This window comes from Fringilla coelebs (genome assembly GCF_963513975.1).
Source record: "Fringilla coelebs genome assembly, chromosome: 4".
Classification (NCBI taxonomy): domain Eukaryota; kingdom Metazoa; phylum Chordata; class Aves; order Passeriformes; family Fringillidae; genus Fringilla; species Fringilla coelebs.
Genome location: NC_140032.1, coordinates 58,298,308 through 58,322,804, shown reverse-complemented (window position 1 = coordinate 58,322,804; position 24,497 = coordinate 58,298,308). Strand labels below are relative to the sequence as shown.

At 37.4% G+C, this 24,497-nt stretch overlaps 1 protein-coding gene across 1 annotated transcript in view; it reads right to left on the bottom strand.

Annotated features, from left to right (window-relative positions):
• The window catches only part of ARHGAP10 (Rho GTPase activating protein 10), a 138,323-nt gene that overhangs the window by 34,369 nt on the left and 79,457 nt on the right, over nt 1–24,497 (bottom strand). Inside the window, exons 14-19 of the mRNA XM_084204241.1 lie at nt 23,683–23,757; nt 18,729–18,816; nt 17,409–17,467; nt 14,764–14,869; nt 13,983–14,142; nt 289–439 (exon numbers count right to left, since the gene is read on the bottom strand). Of these exons, the coding sequence (XP_084060367.1) occupies nt 289–439; nt 13,983–14,142; nt 14,764–14,869; nt 17,409–17,467; nt 18,729–18,816; nt 23,683–23,757 (639 nt within the window). The remainder of the gene's footprint in view (nt 1–288; nt 440–13,982; nt 14,143–14,763; nt 14,870–17,408; nt 17,468–18,728; nt 18,817–23,682; nt 23,758–24,497) is intronic.

Here is a 24,497-nt window from a genome sequence, read left to right as displayed (position 1 = left end):
AGAGGTCAAAGAGATTTCCCCAAAGAAACAGGAGCTGCTTCTTTTTCAGAGGAGAAAAGCATATTTAAGACAGTCAGTCCTACTTTTAAACATAAGTCACAGGACAGTACTCCCTGCTGTCCTCTCTCTGTAGCTCTCCTTCCTTCTTTGCATGTTCCAAGGCAATTAAACCAGCGTGCGTGTGCATCCACACATGTATACAAATGAAACATGAAATGAAAACACCTCCTGGAGATAGGATACACAGCCCATCTGATGCAAGGACTGAAATTATTACTAACATCTTACCATCATCCAACTCCAGGCAGAGATTGTAAACAGCCAGAGGCCTCTTAATACGCTGTCCTTGTCTTCTTGACTGCCTTGGTGGGGCATTTGGAGGAGATACTGACATAGAGATTGGCTCAGGGAAAGTAGCATCAGGCAGGGTTTTGAAAATCTGCAATCAAGAACACAAAGGGTGTTAATTATTTATCATGAAGAGCAACCTGTGCAATGCAACTGTAAACCATTATCAAACAACATTTGTTTTGGATTTCATTCAAAGCAGACAGGAGCCAAAAAATCCATTCCTTCAAGTTTGGGAGTATGCCGTGGGTTTTTAATGAGTGCTTTAAAAATAAAAAAATAAATAAATAGATAAATATAATATGGAAATAACCAATAGCACTGTCTACACATTAACCAAGCTGCCAATCAGTTAATTCAAACACAAAACATTTGCCGCCACACTTACAAGCTGGATGGAGGGGAAAGAGAAAATAAAAGACCTAACTTAGGAACCAAAATGCTTTAATAGCTTTAGCTAGAACCTGTAATTTTTCCAGAATACCCATTTTAATTTTCAAAGCTCGTGATATCATTATATCAGCCATTTTAATTAAAGAAACACCACACTCTTGAAGAAAGCAAGGGGAAAATTTTGTGGGCAGGGGTTTTTAATGAGAACTACCATAGTAACAAACCACGTGAGAATTTATTCTGTTAACTATTACAGATTGAGACAATTTTATATTAAATACTGACGTTCACAAAGATGCATATAAAAAGGATTGCATTTGCTGTCATAATTTTATCTTTTGAGTCACGACCATCAGCATATCACCACTCCTCGCAGAACACCACATCATTTCTCTCTGAATTAACCAACAACATAGATTCACTGTACCTGATAGCACTTTAACTGTCACACGAAGGGGACAGTCTTGCAGTGCTGATTTACTACTAGAAATTATCAGCGTGCTGGCATGCAATTTACCAGCAGCCTTCTACAAGTGATCATGGCATGAACAAATTGGCTTCATGTGTATTTCAGCAAAGACAAAGCAGCAGATAAAGAAAAACACAAACAGGAGCTGTGCAAGAAAACTCCTGTGTCTGTACAGCACCTCACAGCAATGCAACACAGTGATATAACAAGATGTAATGAAACAGTGTATGATGTTCCTGTGCTCTGCAACTTTATAATATTTACTACAAGGACAAGTGGCAGAGGAGAGCTGTAATCTATATTTAAGGGGAAGCTTTTTATAAAGTAGAAATTCATGCAGAAACTATAAAGGCACAGCATAGATAACACATTTCTGCATAACAGCATGTGTCAGGTGCAGTATGACGCTAAAAGCCAGACAGGTGAGAAATAATGTCATAAGAATCCTGTAGTAAGGCACTCAAAACACCATGTTAAAAGTACTAGAGCCCCTAAATGCCATCATCTCCTGGCCTGCTAACCCTGAATATTAACGTGTAGGAAGAAGATGACTCAAGATCCCATGTACGCATTGACTTACAGCCATTTAATCATCACTTTTGTATTGGCAGGTAAAAGACTGTGCTGGTACAAAATAATCAAGAAAGGGCATATTCCATGAAAACAGTGGAGAAATGATCATATTTGCAAAGCTGGGCAGCGGTGGGCCAGAAGCCCATGTGCTCACAAGAAAGCTTCAGTGGAAACATTACCTTCCTTTCCAGTAAGTGAATGTTGCCATGGGGGAGGTAAAAATGCTCTAATTTGAAGTTCCCCATCCCAGAGTTAGGAAAAATGTCTCCCTCTCCTTCACATGCCTATGAACAAGGGACTACGAGAGAGGGCCAAGACAGCAACTCTCTAAAAACAAAATGTTTACAAAGAAGAGAGGAAGCTGTCCAACCTGGTTCTCCCCAGTACAGACACAGCAGCACTCTCAGGCAGTGACAAAGCTCTGGTTGTGCTCGGGGTTCTAAAGCCATTTCTTAAAACATGATGCAATATATAATAGTGAAATCTAATGCGCACCTCCATGGCACTTGGCTAACAGTACCACACTGCCCCCTTATGTGTAAATACAAGGCTAGATTGAGCAGGTTTAGGGATAAATATTTGCTTCTGAAAAATTCAAAGGTACCAAAACTTGAAATGCCATCTTTTCCATGGACTAAGCATTGCATTTGGGCTCCCTGGCAAATAACTCTCTGCCAAGAGGTTTCAGCATGTTGTTTGCTATGCCACATTCCACAGCTGTGTTTATTTCTACAGCCTTATCCATGGATCTCTGCTGAAATTAGTGATGGTGAGAAGAACAAGTATTTCCCAGGAGTACTTCACAAGAGATGAGCTTTCTTGTATACTTCTAGGTGACTTGCATGGGTGGCAGAGAATTTCTTCAGTGTTTTTTACTTGTCTCTCACAAATATTGTAATATACTCTGTTAAAACTATTATCATGAGGAATTAGGAGTCACAAAGGCAGAAGACAAAAAGACTTTTTGCTCCTTAAAGCAGCTCATAGCTGTGTTCATCCCTATTTTGGTATCTTTTTAGGTCTTTTTAGTAGGAAAATAAAATCCAGCCCTAACTGGACGTTTTTTAGCAGCAGCAATCTCTTTCTGTTGTAGGCCAGAGCCTCAGCTCATACTACAGTTTTGCAAAGGAGAGCATCTGAAAAGCAAGCAGAACAACAACCTCTGCCTTCAAAAGTGCACATACAGCATTCAGCTTATCTTTCTTGCTTTATTTTCACCTTAATAGACAAATGTGTTTCATCATGGCTTGGATATTTGTCTGCTGCACTGACAGAAGCACTGCTAGGTCTGCCTGACAATTGAGGGGATGGAGGACTGCTTTATTTAAGCTGTGGGGAGAAAAGTTGGTTTTGTTTTTATTCAAATTTGCTTCTAATCTTATTAACAATTTAAACATCACTGAAGATAAATGTTTCATGGCTAATAAAAGATGCCAGCTGTGTGTGACCTGCTGTCAGAAGCCCAATGCATGCACACAGAGGACTGAATTCAACATCACACACACACACACACACAATATGAGCACCTGAAATGGCCCCAGCAGTGCTGTGGGCTGGTTGACTTGCACAAAAGTAAGTCAGCCTGAGATCACAGGTGAGCAAGTATAGTGCAAGTTTAGGAGTACTGACCTGCACTACAAGCAGCTGCTATCAGATGCATGGCAAGGCAATCACACATATCCAGTTGGAGGGAAACTCTCCCAAGGAAGAACAGATTGGAATGTGCTATTCAAGAGATGATTGTTTTGCTACTCAAAAAACCATGCCCCCTGAAGGTCAGATCTACCACTATCACTCATCTGGACAGCAGAATTCACCACAGCTTAGACTAATTCCTGTAATAAAGACAAGAGTGAGGTATGCTCATTGAATTACATCATTCTAGAAGTGATAAAAATATACTAAGCCAACCTCAAAGTTTAAAGATTTCACAGTCACGTCCAGTGTTAACACAGTTTTTGACACTGTGGTTGAACTGCATGCGATTTATAGACTGTCAGTTCTCTACAATTTAGTTCTGAAGAGCTCTGGCATCCTGCTATTGACCTACCTGGGAGTAAATTCTGAAGTTAAGTGTAACAATTTATACTTGGGAGAAGACTAATATAAGTAGCACTCAAAATTTTAATCCAGCAACAAATCCCTCTGTTAGTCAGTCCCAGTTAGTCCACTATTGTAAATGGTTCTTTAGGTCTGATCTTATATGAAAGCAAAATTTCAAAGTGCACACTGAATGAACCAGAGGATGAATCTCCGAACCTGCAGCGTAAAAGTTACAACAAAAAAGATGAAACTCTGGTGGATCAATTTAAAACTCTGGTAAGTCTGACCTATTTCTCTCTCTATGTAGGAGTATAAAATGGATGCTTTACAAGCCTAAACAAACCACAAACCATCTCGGGCATACAGCACTAATAACAGTTCTGTCTAGAGCAGTGAGCCCAAGATCATCCCGATATAGAACCATTCCAATTCCTAAACCTTTATCCCACTGTGTCTATGGCAGCATTTTTTCAGAGTAATGAGCCAAATTCAACATATTCTCGTACTGTATTCTACCAACAGATCCACATGGCAGCAGCCCAAGCAATTTTGCCAGATTCCCCTTAATCTGCAACAACAGTGTTGGACTCTAGATCCTGAGCTCTTACGAGAGCTGATTTTAGATACTGAAAAATCCTGTGGCTGGGAGGATTTACCTTGGCTTATTCCACACGTTTATGACTAGATATATAGCTGTACATGGAAATGTAGATTAGATTCTGCTGCTACAGGAGAATACTGATCTGTTCGTTCTGGTCTCAAGCAGAACTAATTAATGAATTTCAGTATGTTTGCCAGGAATTACTTTAGGAAAAGACCCAGACATCAGGTCATCTCTGTCTGCTTTGTTTCACTGGGGTAATTAAAATTTCCTCTAAGAATCAGTGGGAAGCAAACAGCAAGGACAGAGTGGGGTGAAAAAGAGGGGAGAAAAAACTGGAGGCTTAGTAATAGAACTAATGAAGAAAAACTTATAAGAAATCAGCTTAAAGCAGTGCCATGGTTTTGTTTCAAGAAAAAACCCCTGTCACTCTCATAACACCAAGCACCCAGAACATGCATCTATATCCTTGGAATACACAAAGACAACCCAGAGCACCAGAAGTCACTGTGTAATACAAAGGAAGCTAGAACATGCAAGGTTATTCCAAACTCTTTGGAGTTCCCCTAGTGGGATAGGCTTCACTACTACATTCATATGTTGTGGAGAGAAGTATTTCTCATGACAAGAACAACATATGTTTCTATTTGGGCAATCTTCTCCAATAACAATTTGATTTGCCATTGTTAAATAATAGATACATAGACAGACACTTTCACTAATGTCCATTGAATAATATAAAACATTATCTAGCTATGGCACATGTACTGCTCTCCCCTTACACAGTTTATCCCTATGGTACTCCTTGCATTTCAACTGGCTATCATATATCACAATCAAAGAATATTTTATACATTAGCAGTTAATGGGATAGTGCAAGAGGAGCTTATCACCATGGTCTTTCCTTGACTTAGCTTCTTTTCAATGTAAGGCAAGTCCAATTCAGGTTAAACCCAGCAATCTGCACAAAACCAAAAATCATATATTTATATTAGAGACAAAAACACTAAAAAAAATGACAACTGTCTTAGTGGTTCACAGTGTGCTCTTATTCAGATTAATTTTCAACATTTTTTTCCTCTTAGGATAATGAAGACAGTGGTTGTACCCTGCTTTTTGCCATTTTCTGAAACCAAAGCAATGATCTCTTTTATGTCAAATTACAATTTTACTGTAGATATAAGCATTCAGAAATTGCAAGGTGAAAATAAGCATCCTAAAACACTACTACAATAGTTCAGCCACTAATTATAACCACTAACCACTAATTGCACACTAATTGTAATCCATTTTTTAACAGTAAAAACCACATTCAATAACATGAAAAGTTCTAGGGTTTTTATTCCCTATTTGAAGGGATTACAGAAGCTAATTGGAGTTATTAAAAGTTTAATGGTAATAGAAGTTACAAAATATCAACTTCTAGAGCGCTAGGACAAAAGTTTTATTTCAAAACTGATTTCTGCACCAATTCTAACAATTTTATAAAACTTCCACAGTACTGAAATATTTTTAAAAAATATCCTTTGTTATTGTAGTTTCATACTGGTTCACGTTTTTACTTTACTACGGACAATATTAGATCAACATGTTACATTCCTGGTTTTAGTCAAAATATCTATTCCTTTTTCTTTTTCACAAACACAATTCAATAAATAAAAACTACATGCACTAGGAATTCTTGATATCAAAACAGAATATGTGTTCAGTGTGCAAAATGTGATTAAAGTTGATTACTTCTAAAATTCACATTCAATATTTTTTAAATGTTTACAAAATTCTCAGAGAAAAATTATCAACAACTTCATCAGAATTCTTAAATAAGTTAGTTCCCAAATGCTACCATCATGTCCACTCCAACACAAGTGTGCCTGCCTCAAATTAGCTATCCTGTCTTTTGCACTTCAACACTTATATACTGTAAAATATGATTTGCTGTGCACTGCCTTCTGTGAGATTGCACAAGATGCAGGTTTTCTGAGGCTTTGGATTTGGAGGCTTAAATTCTGCTACAAACCACAAAATACATTTATATATTATTCACAATCATTATATTGGGGGGTGGGGGGGTAGAATCGGATCTAGAGCTGAAAACTGCCTGTGGCTCAGTCTCTAGAGGGCCACCAACCAGAAAGCATCAATAATGCTCTTGCTGCTGCCTGGCACACACTGTTGAATTGCACTGCAACAGAGGATGCAGTCTGGAAAGTAACCAGGTAAAGTCAAAACAAGAAACAGGAATCATCCTTGGCTGTGAGCCAAACCACAAAGCTCTCTAAATAAATAAATAAATTAAAATTGAATCCATCCAAGGGAGCCTTTTCTTCATTGCAAAGATATCGTTTGCTGAGCCCATCTGCCTGGCAGCTGGACCACCCCTAACTAAATGAAACATTGCTTATAGGGATTTGTGGACACTCTGAGCCTCAATCTCCTTCTGACTGGAGTATCTGCTATCTCCCCTTCTTATACAAAAACAACCACAGATCTGGACAATCTGCAAACTACGAGAGTGACAAAAGAACCCAGGAAAATTTCAGATAGACCTGATCTGTCAGTAGACTCTAACAGTGACTCATCTGCCCTGATTGCCTTGAACTGTGTAGCTCAAGTTTTGGGACATAAGGAAGAACCTAAAAAGCCTGCAAACACAACATTACAGTCTAGAGGACAGCTGCAAAGGAGGGGGGGGGAAAAAAAAAAGAAAACCATACCAAGGTTAAGAACGCACGTCCTTTGATGGCTGGCGAATTATGAGTTTGTTGAGTCAGCCTTTCTAAAAGTAGCACTCCTGATACAAAGACTGCAGCTCCACCGTATCACATCGCGCTCCACCCTTTAACAGTTCATGAGAAGAACGCTCCTGCTGCAGCCCATTCACTGCTATCAACCAATCCATTTTAGCCATCGAGGGAAATGAGGGAGTTAACCACATACCAGGCTGGGAATACCTCCACGTTTGTCCACTGCACCAGCAGGAACAGCAGTTTCACCTTCTCTTCCGTGCTCACCTACTCTAACTCACACCAAGGAGAGTATTCTAAAAAGGTTATCTTTCCCTATTACACATAATAGCTATGTGCATCTTGTTTAGATACAGGAACTACTTAAAAAAGCAGAGAAATGCCTTAAAATTAAAAGATTGAATAGTCAATCTAATTACCTTGATTTCTAAAACATTACACACTTCTGAAAGGAAAATAATGCAGAAGGATAGTGTTTGCATGGATTTTCTTTTACAAAGAGTGTAAGAGGTCCTAGGAAGATGAAAGATGGCACTTGGAAACCTAAGTCAAGACCCAGCAAAATCAACAACTATGGCCAAACACAGCACAGGTATCTCCCCTTCATTTGTAATAAATATATATATGTAAAAACATATATATACATGTGCATACACACACAAAACCACCATATATATACACACACACATCTATCTTACTGCAGATTTTATGAACAGATAATTAAGTATAAAACCCCACGTTACCCCCTACCACACTGTCACTAAGCAAAGCATCAGAATGAAATTACAAGATCTTCAAGATTATTGCAAATGACACAGTTCCAACCGCAGCCAACCTTGCAGCCTCGCCAGCATTTTCTTTTACACAGAGATCCTTGCTGCCATTACAAGGATTTATACCATCATTGCTTTTTCAAGTATTTTCTGCTCATTGTTTTTGTTAAAATACATTTTTTTCCCTTGCATTATGACTATAGGCTCTTTGGAGATAAAGAACACCCTGTTTTATTGTACGTTGAAATGAAATATTGATGCTTTACCAGTGCAAGAAGCGTGCACTTGAAAATATTGCAAATAAAAGTATTATCAGCTGACTGCCACGTATTTTTAATAAAAAAATGTTTAATAGTTTGAAATACACTAGCCCTTCTGGTAAGGCAAAAGCTTACTAGAATTCCAAAGAGTACATGCAAAACACATTATGTCACACAGTTTCTGCATAAGAATTTACTTTTTTAAAGTTTTCAGAAGCACAACAACTTTTCCTCTCTTCGCGTCCCTTGCAATATTTTACAGAATATTTTCTTTTACTAACAAGATTTTATTTTTGGCAGTCTCCATAAGGATTTCTCCCTTGCTGCCTCCTCCATACATGCAAGCACAGCACCCTGACCATCAAAACTGAAGCAAATATTAGTCACTTGAATTCCACTCCTTCATCATCCTTTTTCTTTACTTACTTAGGAACATCGCTTGTGGGCAGCACAAGATGAGATCTCTATCACTTTGAAATTTTGTATGAAGTAGAGGGAGGTTCCCCCAAATTAAGTGCAAATAAGGTAGGCAAATCAAAAAGTCAGAAATCTTTATACTATTTCTATGTGCTATGTATTTGTAGCACAGCATCTCAGCAGGTCTCTCAGACCCCTGAGATCATGACTTTTATTTTGATTTTCTTTATTAATATAATATGATTTCTCACAGTGCATGTTTTGTTTCTTTTGGACCAGTCTAGCAGCATACCAATCCAGGTATTGATCCAGACTGCTTCTAATATCATCAACTGCAGTCACAAAACGTGAGTAGAGATTTGATATCCAGTCTTCTTGCTATGCATAGACCACATTTAGAAAACTGGAGTCTTTTAAACAAAAAAAAAAAAATTTGCAGTCAATTTACCACCACATGTGTGTATCTCACATGGAAGGGTGTTATGCTATCTACAGGGCAGAGAAGGGATTTAAAGAGTTTGCTCACACTGCAGTGGAACAAAAGAGCTGCTCTGACTCCAACTAGAACCTCTTTGTTGTGTTGCCCTTTCTGCTTGAGACTCAGCCAATGATTAAGGCATGTAATTAGAATTAAGTTCAGCAACAGTTTCAATGACACTTCTGATTACTTACATGCTTCAAGTTCAGCACGCGCTGAATACCCTCCTGAATACCCTCACGTGTCTTTACCACAAACTCTGTGCTAATGGAGATATTTTAATGTCATTTTTTCCTCCTCCAAGTCCAAAGTTTGTTGACTTGAGAAACATTCAGCTTGTGGAAGTTTCAAATTGCTGCACCACAGTGAACCACCATAATTACACTGCATTGCTTCTTGGTCCCCCTTTGCAGCCAAAGGCAAAGCAACAGGAAAGCTGAAACAAACCCTCTTCAGTAACTCTCATGTGTCCCTTCAAAAGATCTGCTCTGTTGCCAAAAAATAGTCTCGAGTTTATGTGGCAGAGTGGCATCCCACCCTAAAGCATTCACCTGCAACAGAACTGCTGGATTGCCAAGGGGAGACTGTGCTGCTTCATGCTCTAAAACAAACTGACTTCACCCCCTTCCACTCCTTCTGTCTCACGAATATTGCATGTATTATGCACTGTAATACGCTTTAAGACAAGATTTTTCAAGGATTACTACGTGAAGTTGATGTTGGCTTAAGAGCTCAGTAGTATTAAATTCTTCTCTTCCTTTTCTAGTTTAAAAAAGAAATGATGAAAGTGCCCAAAGTATGAAAAAAAAAGTATTTCATTAAAAAAATTCCCCTTAAAACTATTTTGAACCTATCAAAGCTAAGCCAAAGACATTTTGTCTAAAATATGTAAAATCTTTCCCCTTTATAGAAAGATTGATAGAGAAAAGGCATCTGCCCTATATATATGAAATACTGAGCTTTTCAGCTTGAGTGTCTTTGAGATAATTTTGCCCATAGGTTGTTTGAATTTGAGAAAAAGGTATCTTTTACAAAGCCTATTCCCTTTCCTCAGATTCTGGTCTTCTAGTCTCCAGCAGGAACTCCTAGGTCTAGCCCCTCGCTTTTTTCCTTCTAATTTTCTTTCACTGTAATCTTAATCTTCTTTCTGTTTTTATAATCTTGCTATTTGTACTCACTCTCCTCTCCTCCCCCATACGCTGGTTTAAGTATTCCAGTCCCACTGAGATTTTTATTCCAACCTCCTCCCTCATCTTCTTTCATTTCTTAGACTTTTTTTTATCCTGGTGCCTTTTTTTTCCTTCTTAAAATAATATTCAGGGAATTGAGAAACCAAAATGGTTCACATTACCACTGAGGCATCTCTAAATGGCAAATAAACAAGCCCTTTGAATAGTGACATTCACTCCAACTATATACACTATAAACACTATAACAAACAGCAAGATAATCATGTGCATGCTCTTCATGCTGCCGTGGCATGGACCACCCTTCTTCCTCACCACAAGTCAGAGAAAAGACCAGAAGAGCTAAAATGTCCAAGATTTCCAATCTGTTAAGCCCATGAGAAGAAAAATTAATTGAAACCCTTGAAACTCATTTGGAGGAGGCAAAGAAGAGAAATCAAAACCTTATTTTTGGGGCCAAGTTGACAAAGACTTGCCATTAGAAGATTACCTACAGGCCAAGATTGCTCCGGGCACTGTACAAGCACAGCTGCAGTCAGCTCCTGAGCTTGTTACCTCAAAGCAAAACAAACATAATGATGAGACACAAACATGAATTTCTTGATGCTTTTTTAGTGAAGGGAAAAATACAGGACACAAAATCTGGCTGTCCTTCCCCTATAGCCATAGGACAGAAGCAAAACAAGACATTTTATGGGTCTAATTATCCTCTGGATTGTCCTTGCTTCCACAGCAGGTGGTTCTGACTGTCCTGAGTAAAATATCACAGCTTGGGTCTAGCTTTTGAGTTTTTCTTTCAAAGCAGAGGTCTGCTTGTGCAGCTCACCTTCTGGTGGGCACTATGAAATATTCTGCCTGACAGAGACCTGCCTAGAACTGACAAAAGCTAAACAATTCCCTCCCTGATGCTCTTCTATCCCTTCCTAGTCTTAATCATTGTGCAATTCTAATGCCATTTAAGCAACACATCAGGCTGTATGGTCTAGCTTCAGTGTCCCAATCTCAGCATTTTGCAAAACATCCCCTCCTCAGCACACTGTAATTGGTTCACAGACATGAATTGGACGTACATATGCAACCTGTAAACAAGGTGGAAGTGGCACTGACTGGTTTCTAGCCAGGAGGATGTATGTATCAATAAAGCTTAACCAAAAAAAAAAAAAAAAACCCAAACCAAAAATAAACAATAAAACCAGTTAATTCACTAAGCATTATACTCTTAGGGCAAGTCATTGTGTTCAGGTTTCCACACATTCATTGCACAGAAATTCTCTAACTAAACAAAAAGTGATGATACTGGAATGACTGCACCAAGATTTCAATGCCAGTAACCCAATTATGTCTCCTAAAAATGAACAGTGATTCTCATTCAATAAAGCTATCCACAAAACACATAATGGGAATTGATGGAATCGAAAAATATTTGAAGAATCCTAACCATTTTTTACCATCCTGCCTACCAGGTTTCTGTATTTATACCAGACATGCTGATGGCTCCTGCTTCTACAGCTGGAAAGTTTGCTGGTCATTTCCTTTGCTACAGGGGAAAAGAAATGCCTCTCAGCAGAGTACCAGAGCTGGAAATTACATATGCACTGAGTGTGAAGGGTCACACTCCATCTTGACTCCATCACTCTCCTACAATTCCAAATTTTGCTCCTATCGGCAGAAGCTGCTAAAAATTAGCAGAGTCAAAGTAGTGGCTGAACAAAATATTTTAAAATATTTTAACCCACAGCTGGTGACATTTCCTAGGACTTCACCAGGGCTATAAATAAAAATATTGAAAGCAAGATTCTCAGAAAGTGTGAAATGCATAGAAATTAAAAATAACAACATAAAATGAACATTAGATTGGCAATGACCTTGCTTGTCTTTAAAACTAGGTCTTTGGTCTCCCCTAAACGAAGAAATGTCACTTGTAAAAGCAGTGTACTCAGTTTGACTATAAAATTTTTGTAATGTCTCAACACACCTCTCCATTGCCTTTGTTATAAACACACAGAGGTCACACTTGGGGCTGCCTTCCATTTTGGAAGCAGGTCTAGAATGGGAGAGGTTGCTGCAGGCAGACCACTGATGACAAGTTCACTGTTAGAATTGGCAGTGAAATGACAGAAATCCCTTAAAATAATTATACCCTTCTAGTTCTAAAGAAGGCATAAAACCAAGAAATTATGGAAAATGATGCAGTATTATACTGATGTACTTTCCATTCCTTGCTTTTCCACATTTTCAGAGGAGCAAGAAAGGCCACTAATGTTTCAAATGTAAAACTGATGTCCAGTTTTCAGAGACGTGACTGAGCTGGCATAAGAATAGGATGGTGCTAATCTGTGGTGATTTGAATAAACACAACTGAACCTCCACATGTTATTAAAACACCCTGGCTCTGCTTGCTCTCTCTTGACTTCCTTTAATTTGTGCGGTCACCTCAATAGCTTTGAAATCATGAGCTCAAGTGCAAGGTTTACTTTCATTTCTAAGATCCAAAATTAATACCATGGCTTACAGCTCTTGGAATATTTATTGCTTAGAACTTGAGCCACATGTGCAGCCCAGTATTTTTGCAGCAGAACAATACCATATCTGCTCAGTGTGCGTGTGAGGACAGCATTACACCCTAAGTCAACTAAGCCAACAAAACCCACCATGTGGACACAGCTATGCCAACAGCAGCTTTGCCCAGCCTGCATCAATCAGGGAGGGAGCATAATTACATTGTCAGAAAAGCCTGAAACATATATTATTTAGACTAGATAACACTTGACTTAAATAGCCAATTTCAACACTGTTAACTTTTAAAGGAAATAACAATTTCAATGCTCCGAGTGCTTAAGAAAGGAGAGAGGAAAAAGCGCATCTTGGGATTTTTCCAAAGCACCTTTTTTTTTTTTTGACAGTAAGAATTAGGCAGATGCTGTCCATCTCTCAGTACCTTAAACATCCAGTTAGAGAAGTCAACTTGGACACAAGGGACTCCCAAAGGAGTACCTAAATAAGGAGACAAGTAAATTACTTTTTTACTATTTTTAATTTCTTACTATTTTTAATTTCAGATCCCAGATTACATGCAGTGATATCCTGGACAGTACCTTGTACATGTGAGGCACTCTAGTAACTGGCAACTTTAGTAACAGCAGCAACAACAATTTCTATTTTCAGTACTGCCTCAAATACAAAGGCTTAAAATAACACACATTCAGCTGAAAACAAAGGAAGTGTTAATACCTGGCTCACTCATAATGCTTTTTACACATAAAAATTAGAGTGCAGTAAAGTCTTCTTTTTTACACTGGGAACTCTGAGGTAAAATGAAAACATAAAGCAATGAATTCAGACCCTGGTCAAAGTACTTGATGGAAGAGCCAGAAACTGAACCCAGGCTTTCTCTTTTCTCATTTTGTATCACTTTTGCTCAGAAAAAAAGCAAAAGCAAAAATCACAATGCAAATCTACTGGTGTACTATGCACACAGAAGCACTACCACTCCCACGAAACATGCATTCCGAAATGTCAGCTCACCTATAAACAGGAATGATTACCAAGGATAAATAACCAAAAGTGTACTGTGTATAGAGAATAGTCTTTAGAATTAAACTATTCATTTAATGACTAATTCCATGCTTAACCCCATTAAGGCTAGCAGATTGTTTCAGACAATGATCAGAAACATGAAAATGAAGCAAAACTTACCTTCTCATGATTTTCTATCAGGATTTCAACAACAATATTCTGAAACTTCAGGTCCATGATGGCTGCTACAGTTTCCTCCTGTGGCCTCATTAAGGTTGGTCCAAATACTACCCCTAGATTTGCCACAGTCATTAGATTCCTCTTGGCATGCTTTGAAACACTTTTTGAAAAGAATTGAAGGAAAAAACAGGAAATGGGTTATGAAAAATTTCCATTACTGCTGGAAACTGCAGTCTACGAATGAAAACACTACATTTCCTTAATCTAAGTTTTAGAAGCTTGTTTTCTGCAAAGTTTCTTCAAATAAAGTTTTACTAAATTCTGGAAAACGGAAAAGCCATTCTCCCAGTAGCAACTTAAAAACAAAACCAGTCTCTTGCTGAACTTAAATATATAAAATGTGCTTAGCCTTGGACCAGGGCAAGTGTGAAACCAACTTAAATTTGCTAACAGATCTCCACTATTCCCTCTGCCAGGATTTGCGAAAGAAAGTATAATGTTCCCTTTCTCACTTCAATCAAACCCTCAGCTGCTGGCAGGACTGCTAAAGTAAATACTTCTATGGCTTCATTAACGTCTTAGATTTCAGCCTTTCCCGCCAAAATATGCACAGCGTGAGTCAAATGTCTTGTCTGCTTTTGCACGTTTGGTTCTTGGGGTTGAGGATGACAGCATCAAAATGGGCTTTAGCTCCAGCCACACTTCACTAAAGCCCTTTGTAGTTAAAGAATGGTAAAGACAGGAATTCTGACAAGGTAGGAAAGCAGGCCATAGCACTCACTTGGCTAAATGTTTCACCAGAATTTCCAGCATCTCTTTGTTTTTTTCTGGGAGTTTGTGGACCAAAAAGTGAACAGCATTGACTCGAGATTCCGGACTCCCACTTTCTATGGGATATAGAAATAAATATCTCAAAAAAAAAATTAAGTAAAATAAGATCCACAGAAACACAAACCTTCTCCCACCCCTGCACGGAAACATACTGCACACACTTCACTTCACCACTTATGTATCTCCAAACATAGCAACACTGAACATATGTGCTTGTTTTCACAAGTAATATTGTTCTAGAATTACCATCTTATTTACTTATTTTGAGAACTTGTCTTTCAATCCACCTGCAAAAGGATGCCTTTGTTGATCTATTTTTAAAGTCAGACAGATGCAGTTATTGTTTTGTTGCATTGTACTCATGTGCTTAAAAATACACTGCAAGGTGAGCAGTGATGTTACACAGGGTACCACAGAGAGGAACTGTACTGCTTTCCACTTAAGCTTCATTAACTGATTGTCCTCATGATTAGAATTCAGTTTTGTTGGTACTGTGCACCTAATGATACTGCATTTAAGCTACCTTGCATTGGAAACTGCATGCAGATCCAAATGCTTAGAAAACCTAATGACTTCTGGAGACACAGAAGAATAAACATGCAAAAAAAAAAACCTACAGAGAATACTATGACAAAGGTTCTGAATAACAATGGCATCTCTAGTACAGTACAGAAATACAGATAAGCAAAGAGCTTTTCTTTTTGTCTGTTGCATGGCAAATCGAATAATTTTGGCCCCTGTTTTCATTCAGGTTTCACTGTACACACATGAAAACAAGAACCTGTAAAAGATGAAAATAAACCATCTTCCTACTTCAAGCTGCATTAAACCACAAAATTACATCTCTGTAGTGGTTATAATGAGAGCAATGGAAGCATTTCTATTGCCTATAATAATACTTACTAGAAAGTGCAGGATGTGAAAAATTTAGACTTTATTCTGAATGCAAGAAATTTTAACATGAGGACCACTGATCAGGTCCCATTTTTCTCTAAGGCAACTTTGATTGCTAAGTGTATTTTCTATAAAATACCACAGTTTCTTCAGATTCTTCAGTGCATATTGATTCAGATTTTTTTTTTCTTTGCATATTGCTGTAGATTTTAGGGCTGTATTTCATTCTTTTGCAGTGAATACCCCTGCACAGATTGCAAGAAAAAAGGCTTCAAAAAAGCAAAACGTTTAATTTCTAGTGAGCTACTCAAAATTCTCATGGAAAAAACAGGCCTTCTTTAAAGTGAGACTATTTTGTGTATATGTGAGATCAAAAATTCTAATTAAAGAATGGCTAAATAATTTAATTACAAGATACAGACAAAGCTCATATAATTTCAATCTATACTGATATGCATAAAGAGAACAGAATTGAAGGAAAACCTTTTAATTTTGGCTCCTCCTCCAATAGTTTCAGGGAAAAGGATACTCCATGCTATTTCCAGTGCTGGTTTTTTATAGCCAACATAGGAAACAACTGACTACCTATTTTTGAGCATACTGTAACTCAGATCTGCAATGTTGATTAAATTTCCCTCCCCAGAATCAACTCCTTTACTAAGCTGTTTACTATTTATGAACACTGTACTGTCTCAAACATGTAACTTAAACTGAATTCCTTTTCTGAAAGAGATTATAATATAAAGAAAAATAAAGTGAGGAAACTGCTGGCAAAACTTCAGAAGTAGAGAAATTATTTTAACACTTTCCAATACAAACGTGAAGACTCACCACATAGGTAAGGATGTCAAATTTTGTTTAAGCACTTGCCTGCTAGCATGTGCTTTGGCAATGAATTTCCTGAGCTAATTCTCATTTTGAATTAAGGACCAGAAGAAAACACATTCTGTAGTCCTGGAAAGTCATTATAGCAATCTGAAGATGATAAAGCAATTGTCTCAAAGTTTATTTTAATTTTGCTTTCCACAGTTTGCCAGACATGCTACAGGCTGGAAAGAAAATCAGCTAAATATCTGTTTGATACTTTGCCAAAAATTTTCTTACACAGTTTCCCTCTATCCTCTTCCAAAAAAAATCCGTGTACACTAGATACCATACAACTGAGCTACAAATGCTGTTGTGTCTTCTCCAAGTCTGTATTTGAACTGCCACAGTGTAATCTGGCCTGCTCTTTCCTTTCTTCTAATACATGAATAACATTCAAGCCAGCCTACACACAGAGCTAGCAAGGCACTGAAAACAAGGGTCAGGCAGCTGTGCTTTAAGGACCCCAATGAGCTCAAATGAATGTATTTTCTTTTGCTAAACTTCATACTCTTTATAAATGGAAGGCAAAAAAAAAATCACAGATTAAGTAGATGCTTATCATTATGCAATTAAGATAATAAGAATAAATGTTTACCCTGGCTATCCAAAACTTTTTCCATAAAAGTAAAAACTGTGCTAGGCAGTCATATTATATGTGACACACGCTGGAACTAAATACTGATTAAAATACATTCTTAAATCATTTATTATTTCTTGTTCCTGTATTTTTACTGGGATGAAGCATTTTTCTGGAATTGCATTTGCAGAGTGCTCCTGAGGTCACAACAGCACAACAACAAAAGATTTCTATTCGAACTACAGTCATGTATTTACTGGCAGGAACGATGAATTCTCCATGCAACTCGTATGTCATCAGTGGCTCTGGAAGGCTTCTGCAAAACAAGGATGATATAATAAATTTAACTGTATTTTCTTCTAGCTCCATTTACTCTAATCAGGAAGCCTTTTTAACATTCAGTAGCATAATCCTCATACTGAAAGCAACCATTGTTACAAAGGCCCTTGAATTCAATGATTTCTAGAACAAAAGGAAAACTTGGTATTATCAGGAAAATAAGACTAAATGCATCCATCCATCTTCCATGAGCTGAAGTGATGCCTCTATCATAAGATACCTTTCCAGTTTCAACACCAAGATTGTACACAAGTACTGTGCAATTCATTAGCGCAATTCATTCTTTATTAGCACTTTTTAAATGGTAAGAAGGACAAGTCTTACTGGAAAGACACTAAGGTCCTAACAACAACCACCATCACCAGAGTTAAAACCATTTACTATATTGACTTTACTGATGCTCATGAAATATTGCCTATCTGAGTAAACACTCAGATGGGAAATACTGTAGGGGAAAAATACTTTACTGTGTATACTTATGCTTTTTTTTTCTTTATACTTTTCTATACTATATAAGAGTTGTATCCTTATGATATTTCTGCAGCACTCACTGATATTAATTATTATTATATATTTTAAGTATATTATATACATATAAATAAAATATTATTATATTAATTTTTTATTTAATAAAAATAGCAAATTAAAAGTACAGTGTTTGTGTTACACTAAAAGAGATGCACAAAAGTGTGACATTTTATGTTCTTAGGCAATTTAGTAAAACAGCTTTATTAGGAATTGGCAAAGCCATTTGAATAGCAAACATATTTTAAGTTCTTATTTAAAAATTTTGACACTCAAAATATTATTACTATTGCACACAGAACATCAGAGCAAGGGTCAGAAGGAAAAGAGGAAAATATTAAAAATTTTACAGCCTTCTCCCTTTTTATTCCACCACACAAACACAAGAAGGAAATAAATTTTAACAATCTTAGCCAACTTTCAGTAATGATTCTCAGCAAGTTTAGTAACACTTCAGGTTTCTGAACCATCAGTGAAATGCTTCTGTGTCTAACACCAAAGTGTTTGGGAGCTTGTCTCATACGAACATGAGTATTAGCGTGGCTAAAGTATTTTGCTTCCCCCAAAAGAAATAACAAACGTGGTATTTGTACAAAATGAGCTCCTGTTCCAAAATATGGCTAAACCAACTAGTGCAGCTTAACATACTGCATAGGAGAACTAAATTAAGAACTTATAGTCTAAAAAACCAAATAAACAAGAGACAGCCTTACCGCAGATACTGCTTCATAGCACTAGTAATTGTCTTCACTTCCCAATCTACAGAGTTTTCCAGGTCAACTTCATTGCAGGTTTTTGAATCTAGAAAATAACCAGAAAGAGAAAAGGGACATGAAAAAAGGGAATTCTAAATCAGTATGAGTTACATGAACAGCAACACATTGACTTTCAGCACTACATGTTTGCTCACATGAGCACAGAAGCAACTTCATTTTTATTATTATTCAGTGATATGAAGAAGATCAAATATCCAAAAATGTTTATAAATTCCATTTTCATATTTTGTTTTTTAAACTATTTACTGCTGATTTTTTTTTTCTTTAATGAAGGATTAAAAACCACCCTCATGTAAAAAGATCTCTATAGCAATTGAAATTTTCACACCTCTAATTAAACAGAGAGATGTTCACAAACACAGAAAGATGTACAAAAACAGTTTAGGGAAAAAAGACCCTCTAAGAAGAATTTATCTTTAACTCTTTTCTTTCTTATTTAAAGTGATAAATTCTTTGCATAGTTTTTCTTGCAAACTGTTGATGAGAACAGTTAAAGTGCAGCATGACCCTCTGCATTGTGTGAGAATGTTTAAGAAGTGCTTCCAAAGTAGGAAAAGGATTCTTTGCTGAATGTTTGCCTTACTTGATCAGTTTTAGCCACTGGACAAGAAATACTTGTTAGCTTGACCATTTGTCAGGACCATAGAACTCCCACCTTCTCCCAGGTTAGTTGGCAGAGCCTCAGAACAAGACAGACCAAACCAAAGGGTTTGTCTGATTGACCCATCAGGCTGAAGACTTTTTGACAGATCAAAAATTACACAGCACACTGGAACGTTTTGCAGTCAAAAAAAACCCTTTTGGCATCAAAACAGGAAGCCATAGCTAGCTGACACAAGAAGACAGCACTTGTATATGGCCAGCCTAGCCCTGTGTGTTTGCTGACTTTCCTGTGATTATTTCCTGCTACATGTTTCCAGCAGTCACTGCAGCGGCTGATGCAGATTACGTGTGGACCCGTTCAGAGAATTCAGAATTCATTTGTTATTTGGCTTGTCAGACAAACGACAGACACATTTAAAAAATCAAATTAGGATCCCTGATTAAAGGTGCAGTCCTTTTACTGGGACTAAATAATTTTGTTCTAAAAGCTGTGCCAAGCAATTATTTCTGTAACTGAATATTCTCTCTCATTATATCAATTATTTAAATCTCATTTTAAAATACAGGTCAGATAACATTTTCTAGCAAACTGTTACTAGCCAACCACCACCCAAAATACTCAGGATTGTCTCAAACATACGGTTCTTTTTTTTTTTTCTTTTTAGCATGATAGCCGTTTCCATGTTCAAATTCTCTTTTTCGAGAAGAAAATTTGTCTCCTGAATTAATTAAATAAAAAACTGCCATCACATCAGAAGCTATAAAATCTATGGGGGTTTTGTTACCTAATCACTATGTAATATCCACTTTTTAAATAGCTGCTTCATACTCATCAACCTCCTTTACATTCAAAGTATGAGCTCTGTTCATTTAAATTTGTTGATGAACTTTGGGAGGAAAACAACAGTCATCTGAATTCTAAAGCGAGCCTCTTAAAATAAAAAATAGAAAGTATTGTTGAAACATTCCATTATCTCTTGGAGGGGAAAAAAAAAAAGAAACAGCCCTGCTACAAACCTCTGGTTTGATTGTAGAAGCCACCAAGATTTAAAGACATTTTCTTCATTTTTGGTTTGGCATTTGCTTTACATTGCTCTGTGCCCTACCATCCAATAGATTACACTATTCCTGTTCCACTCTCCCCTTGTACTTCAAACATCCCTTTTCAGTAAGAACTGGAACTTCAACAGAATTTTAAGAAATATTACTCTAGCTATTTTTCATGCTGCTTGTTCATGTAAGAGCCACGGCGCACTCATGGGCAACTTTATGCCTGTAAAACTAACCGTGCATGTTTAAGGAACAGCTTTTGACAGATCAGCTCTAAATTTTATGCAAATCTTTCTGACAACAAGGGAGCCAGAGTTTATAAAATCTGTCCAGTTCACTAAGTTAGTTAGTAGGAGACTCTCTCTGCTTTCATATGCAATATGCCCACTGTAGATCTGCATGTATACTGTCATTGTTTTGAAACCTGATAGATTTGGGAAGGCAGAAGTACCCGAAACCTTCCTGCTACATGTAATATCTGGTCTTTTTCACACCAGATAGCATCAGAAATCAAACCTGAACTCATCAACAGAAACTGGAAGTGCTCAGCAGTCCCTTCCCACAGGCAGTGGTCCATCTGAAAGCTGATCCATGCTTGTACAAAATCTATGTAACAGCGTGTAGGCAATGAGCCACGTCAGACCTATAACGCCGATCATCGATGGAACAGGAACTGGGCCCTGATGCACTTCCAGAACTGAGACTCCTGACAACTCACACTGCTGTGCTTGTAACACATTTCCATAATGCTGGAACTTCTAGCTTTCTATTCCTGTTTACAATGAGGTGTTTGGTTAATTTAACATTTTCCCTTAAAAGGTAGAAAGTGTTTTTCTCACCAGATGCCTCCCTTTAAATTTAAACAAGATCATTGCTGCAAAATAGCACAATACCAGTTACAGGTAACTTCATGGCCTAAATTAATTGTAATTTTTTTTTTCCTAAGTAGAATTATGTATTTGATTGTTAAGCCTTATTTTGCAGAGACTTAGCTCCACTAGATTTTTGCATTACAGATGAAAATCTATGCATTCGTAGTACTACAAAAGCATATGTTGGTCTTCTCATACTCTTTCAACTCTCAGTCTACTTTCCAAAATTCTACAGAAAATAATCTGAAAAAGAGAGAAAACTACAAAAAAAAAAATTACATCCCTGGTTACCATTTGGAAGACTTCACACAAGGCCTTTCCAACTGTGAACTTCATGGTCAGTGATAGGTAGCTTAAAATACTTTGAAATCTTATCAAACATTTTAAAATACAGAAAGTTAATATGAGTTTTTTATGATTCTGAAAAATCTTTCATATAAAAGGGTATCTTAGAGTATGTCCAGAGACAAAGGATTAAAGATTAATCAGTCATTTTAAATTCTCTGTACCACTGTATATCAAAAAGGAACCTTCTTTGTTCTCCTCTGAGGACAGATAGATAAAGAGCAGAGATAGAATCACTTTCAACAAATCATCAGAAAAGAGCACCTGCTTGCACCCTAACTTTTTCCTGTTCAGTATTTTGCCTCATCTTGATACCACTGTATTCTTCCTTTGTCAAATAAATATATGAAACTTGGGAATGACAAAAAATGTTCCTGATTTTAAAAAGTAACTAAAAGCAGATGCTGGAATCCCCAGTAAACTCTTCCAGCTGCTACTGAGCGACTGGCAACCTGAGTCTATTTAATTTGGATACCAATAATGGCAGCAAGGAAAATCTGCCTGCCAGACCTGCACACCCAAGCTAAGCCAGCAAGAACAAAACTGAAAAGCATCTTGTGATATCAAACACATTTAATCAAGGCTCTCTGAGTGACAGCACATCATTCTTCCCATGGTCAATGGCTAAAGATGGTTATTGCTTACTGAGGCTAACCCCAACACAGATATACAACTATGAAAATCTGTTATAGATCAGTCATTTTTATTAATCCCAGTTTGCATTTCCAAAAAGAGCCTTTTTTTTCTGTAATACTTTAAAGGTTTACTAATGGAGTACTTCAGGGTGCTGTTAATATTGATTAAAGTAAGACATCATAAATTAATATTTAGCAAGGTCATTATGACAGATTGATATGACATGCAGGTCCTCAAGTCTCAAGATGTCTTATCATTTCTGAGGAGACAGGCTGCTTGAAAAAATAAAGGAAGGAAAAGAAAAAGTCTTACAGGTGGCACTGAACTGACAGCAGCATATAATATAAAAGCGCTTTGTCATTCACATAATGTCTGGGGTAATGAAATGAATTCACTTTCTGGCTTCCTTCAGTTTGCAGTGCCAAAGAACACTGTGTTATCAGCACAGATGGAGCATGCATGGTTCTGGAGAAGAGCCTGGTGCAAACTGCAAACAAGCTTCTTTGCATACCAATGAATCCCTGAGAATCAGACCTTTGCTGTCAAGTGACAGGTTTGGAAGCACTATAAAAATGAACTAATCCCAGTGGTCTTGTCTGACTGCATGTACTGTCAGTGCTCAGGACAAGAAATGGGGGAACATGGCACATTTTGCAGTCATGGCTACTACTTTGGTGAGAGATGAGGGACTTCATCCAGGTGCCAATATTTCTCTTTTTCCCTCCCCCAGGGACAGCAGAGTGGCAAGAGAACTCCAGTCACTGGAATTAAAGATGCATCAAAATTTCCAGAAAGAAAAGGGAGAAAAAAATTTCTGCAAATGATTTTAGCTAACTGGGTATAAAAGAGCCTAAGATGTTTAAGTTTACAAAACCAAATCCTTTCTCCATCTGTCTCCTGCCTCGACACACAGTTATTATTAATACATATATCATATCCCTCCTCTTAAACCAAACAGCTCTAACAGTAGGCTTTAACTATCTTATTTTGCACAGTGATTAACTTCAGACACAGGGGCGTGTTCACTTGTACATTCCACATGGGAGAAGGAAGGTGGAAACTTCAAACAATGAAGCAACCAGCTTCAAAGACCCCTGACTTTGGTATTTTGAATTTTCTGATCAGATCCTTCAGCTTAGGCTGCTTTAATCCCACTTCCATCAACCTTGCACAAAGCACAGTCTTTGCTCCTACATATGTCTCCTAGCAGTTCTTTATTCATACCAACTAATCCAGGTCTTTCTAAAGCAGGGGAACTTACAATGACGTGGTGATTATTTGCATGGACTAGAGCAAACTACTGGAAGGTGCTTTAAAAACTAAATATTGACACTAAACAACATGAAATAAAATATTGAAAAAATATTTGTAAAATAGAGGCATACCCATCAACAAACTCAGAAGTCTCTGGACCTTTGAACTCACCCCCACAACTCTGTACAATCCTTGGTCATTTATACCTATTATGTAAAAAAAAAAAAAAAAAGAAAGAAAAAAAAGAAAAAATCATGAGATTAACCACAGTCAAATTTAGCATTAAAATTTTTGCCCCAGGCAACAAATTATCTTCAAAGACAGAGAGGCTACATAGTATTAACAGTTCCAAGAACAACAATATAAACGAAGTATCCTTTTGTTACTCTGTTTTTAAGGTAAGTTCATGTTATATTTGGATAAAGATTTCAAGTACCTCAGTTCCACTTCTGAAACTGAGAGAAGCAAACAGGGACAAAGCTTTACTTGAAAACAAATAAACAAACCACTGAGTGAATAATTTCAAATCTTTTACATTGTATTTGGGGTACATCAACAGCCACATTCTAATAATGTAGGAACTGAACAAACAAATGCTAAATTAAGATTTCTTCAATAACTTTAATATTTCTTTCCCCACCCCACCCCCCCAATATGCAGTGACTAAAACACTTTGGATGAAGAAAAACCGAAGCCTATTCCCAGTCCTCAAAATCAGCACTTTTTCAAGTTTATAAATGCTTTCCACTTAAGACACAAGGCCTCATTCCAACCCACTGTGGTCCACGTAGGAGTTACATCCAGAGGCACCACCAAAAGCTACTGAACAGTTTTTCTTGGGATGAACAGAGGAGCCATCACCAACACAGTATTTTCAGTCCCCTACTCCCATTCTATACAGACACTGGACCACTTTCCTGGCATCCCTCTGTGCCCTTCCATCATC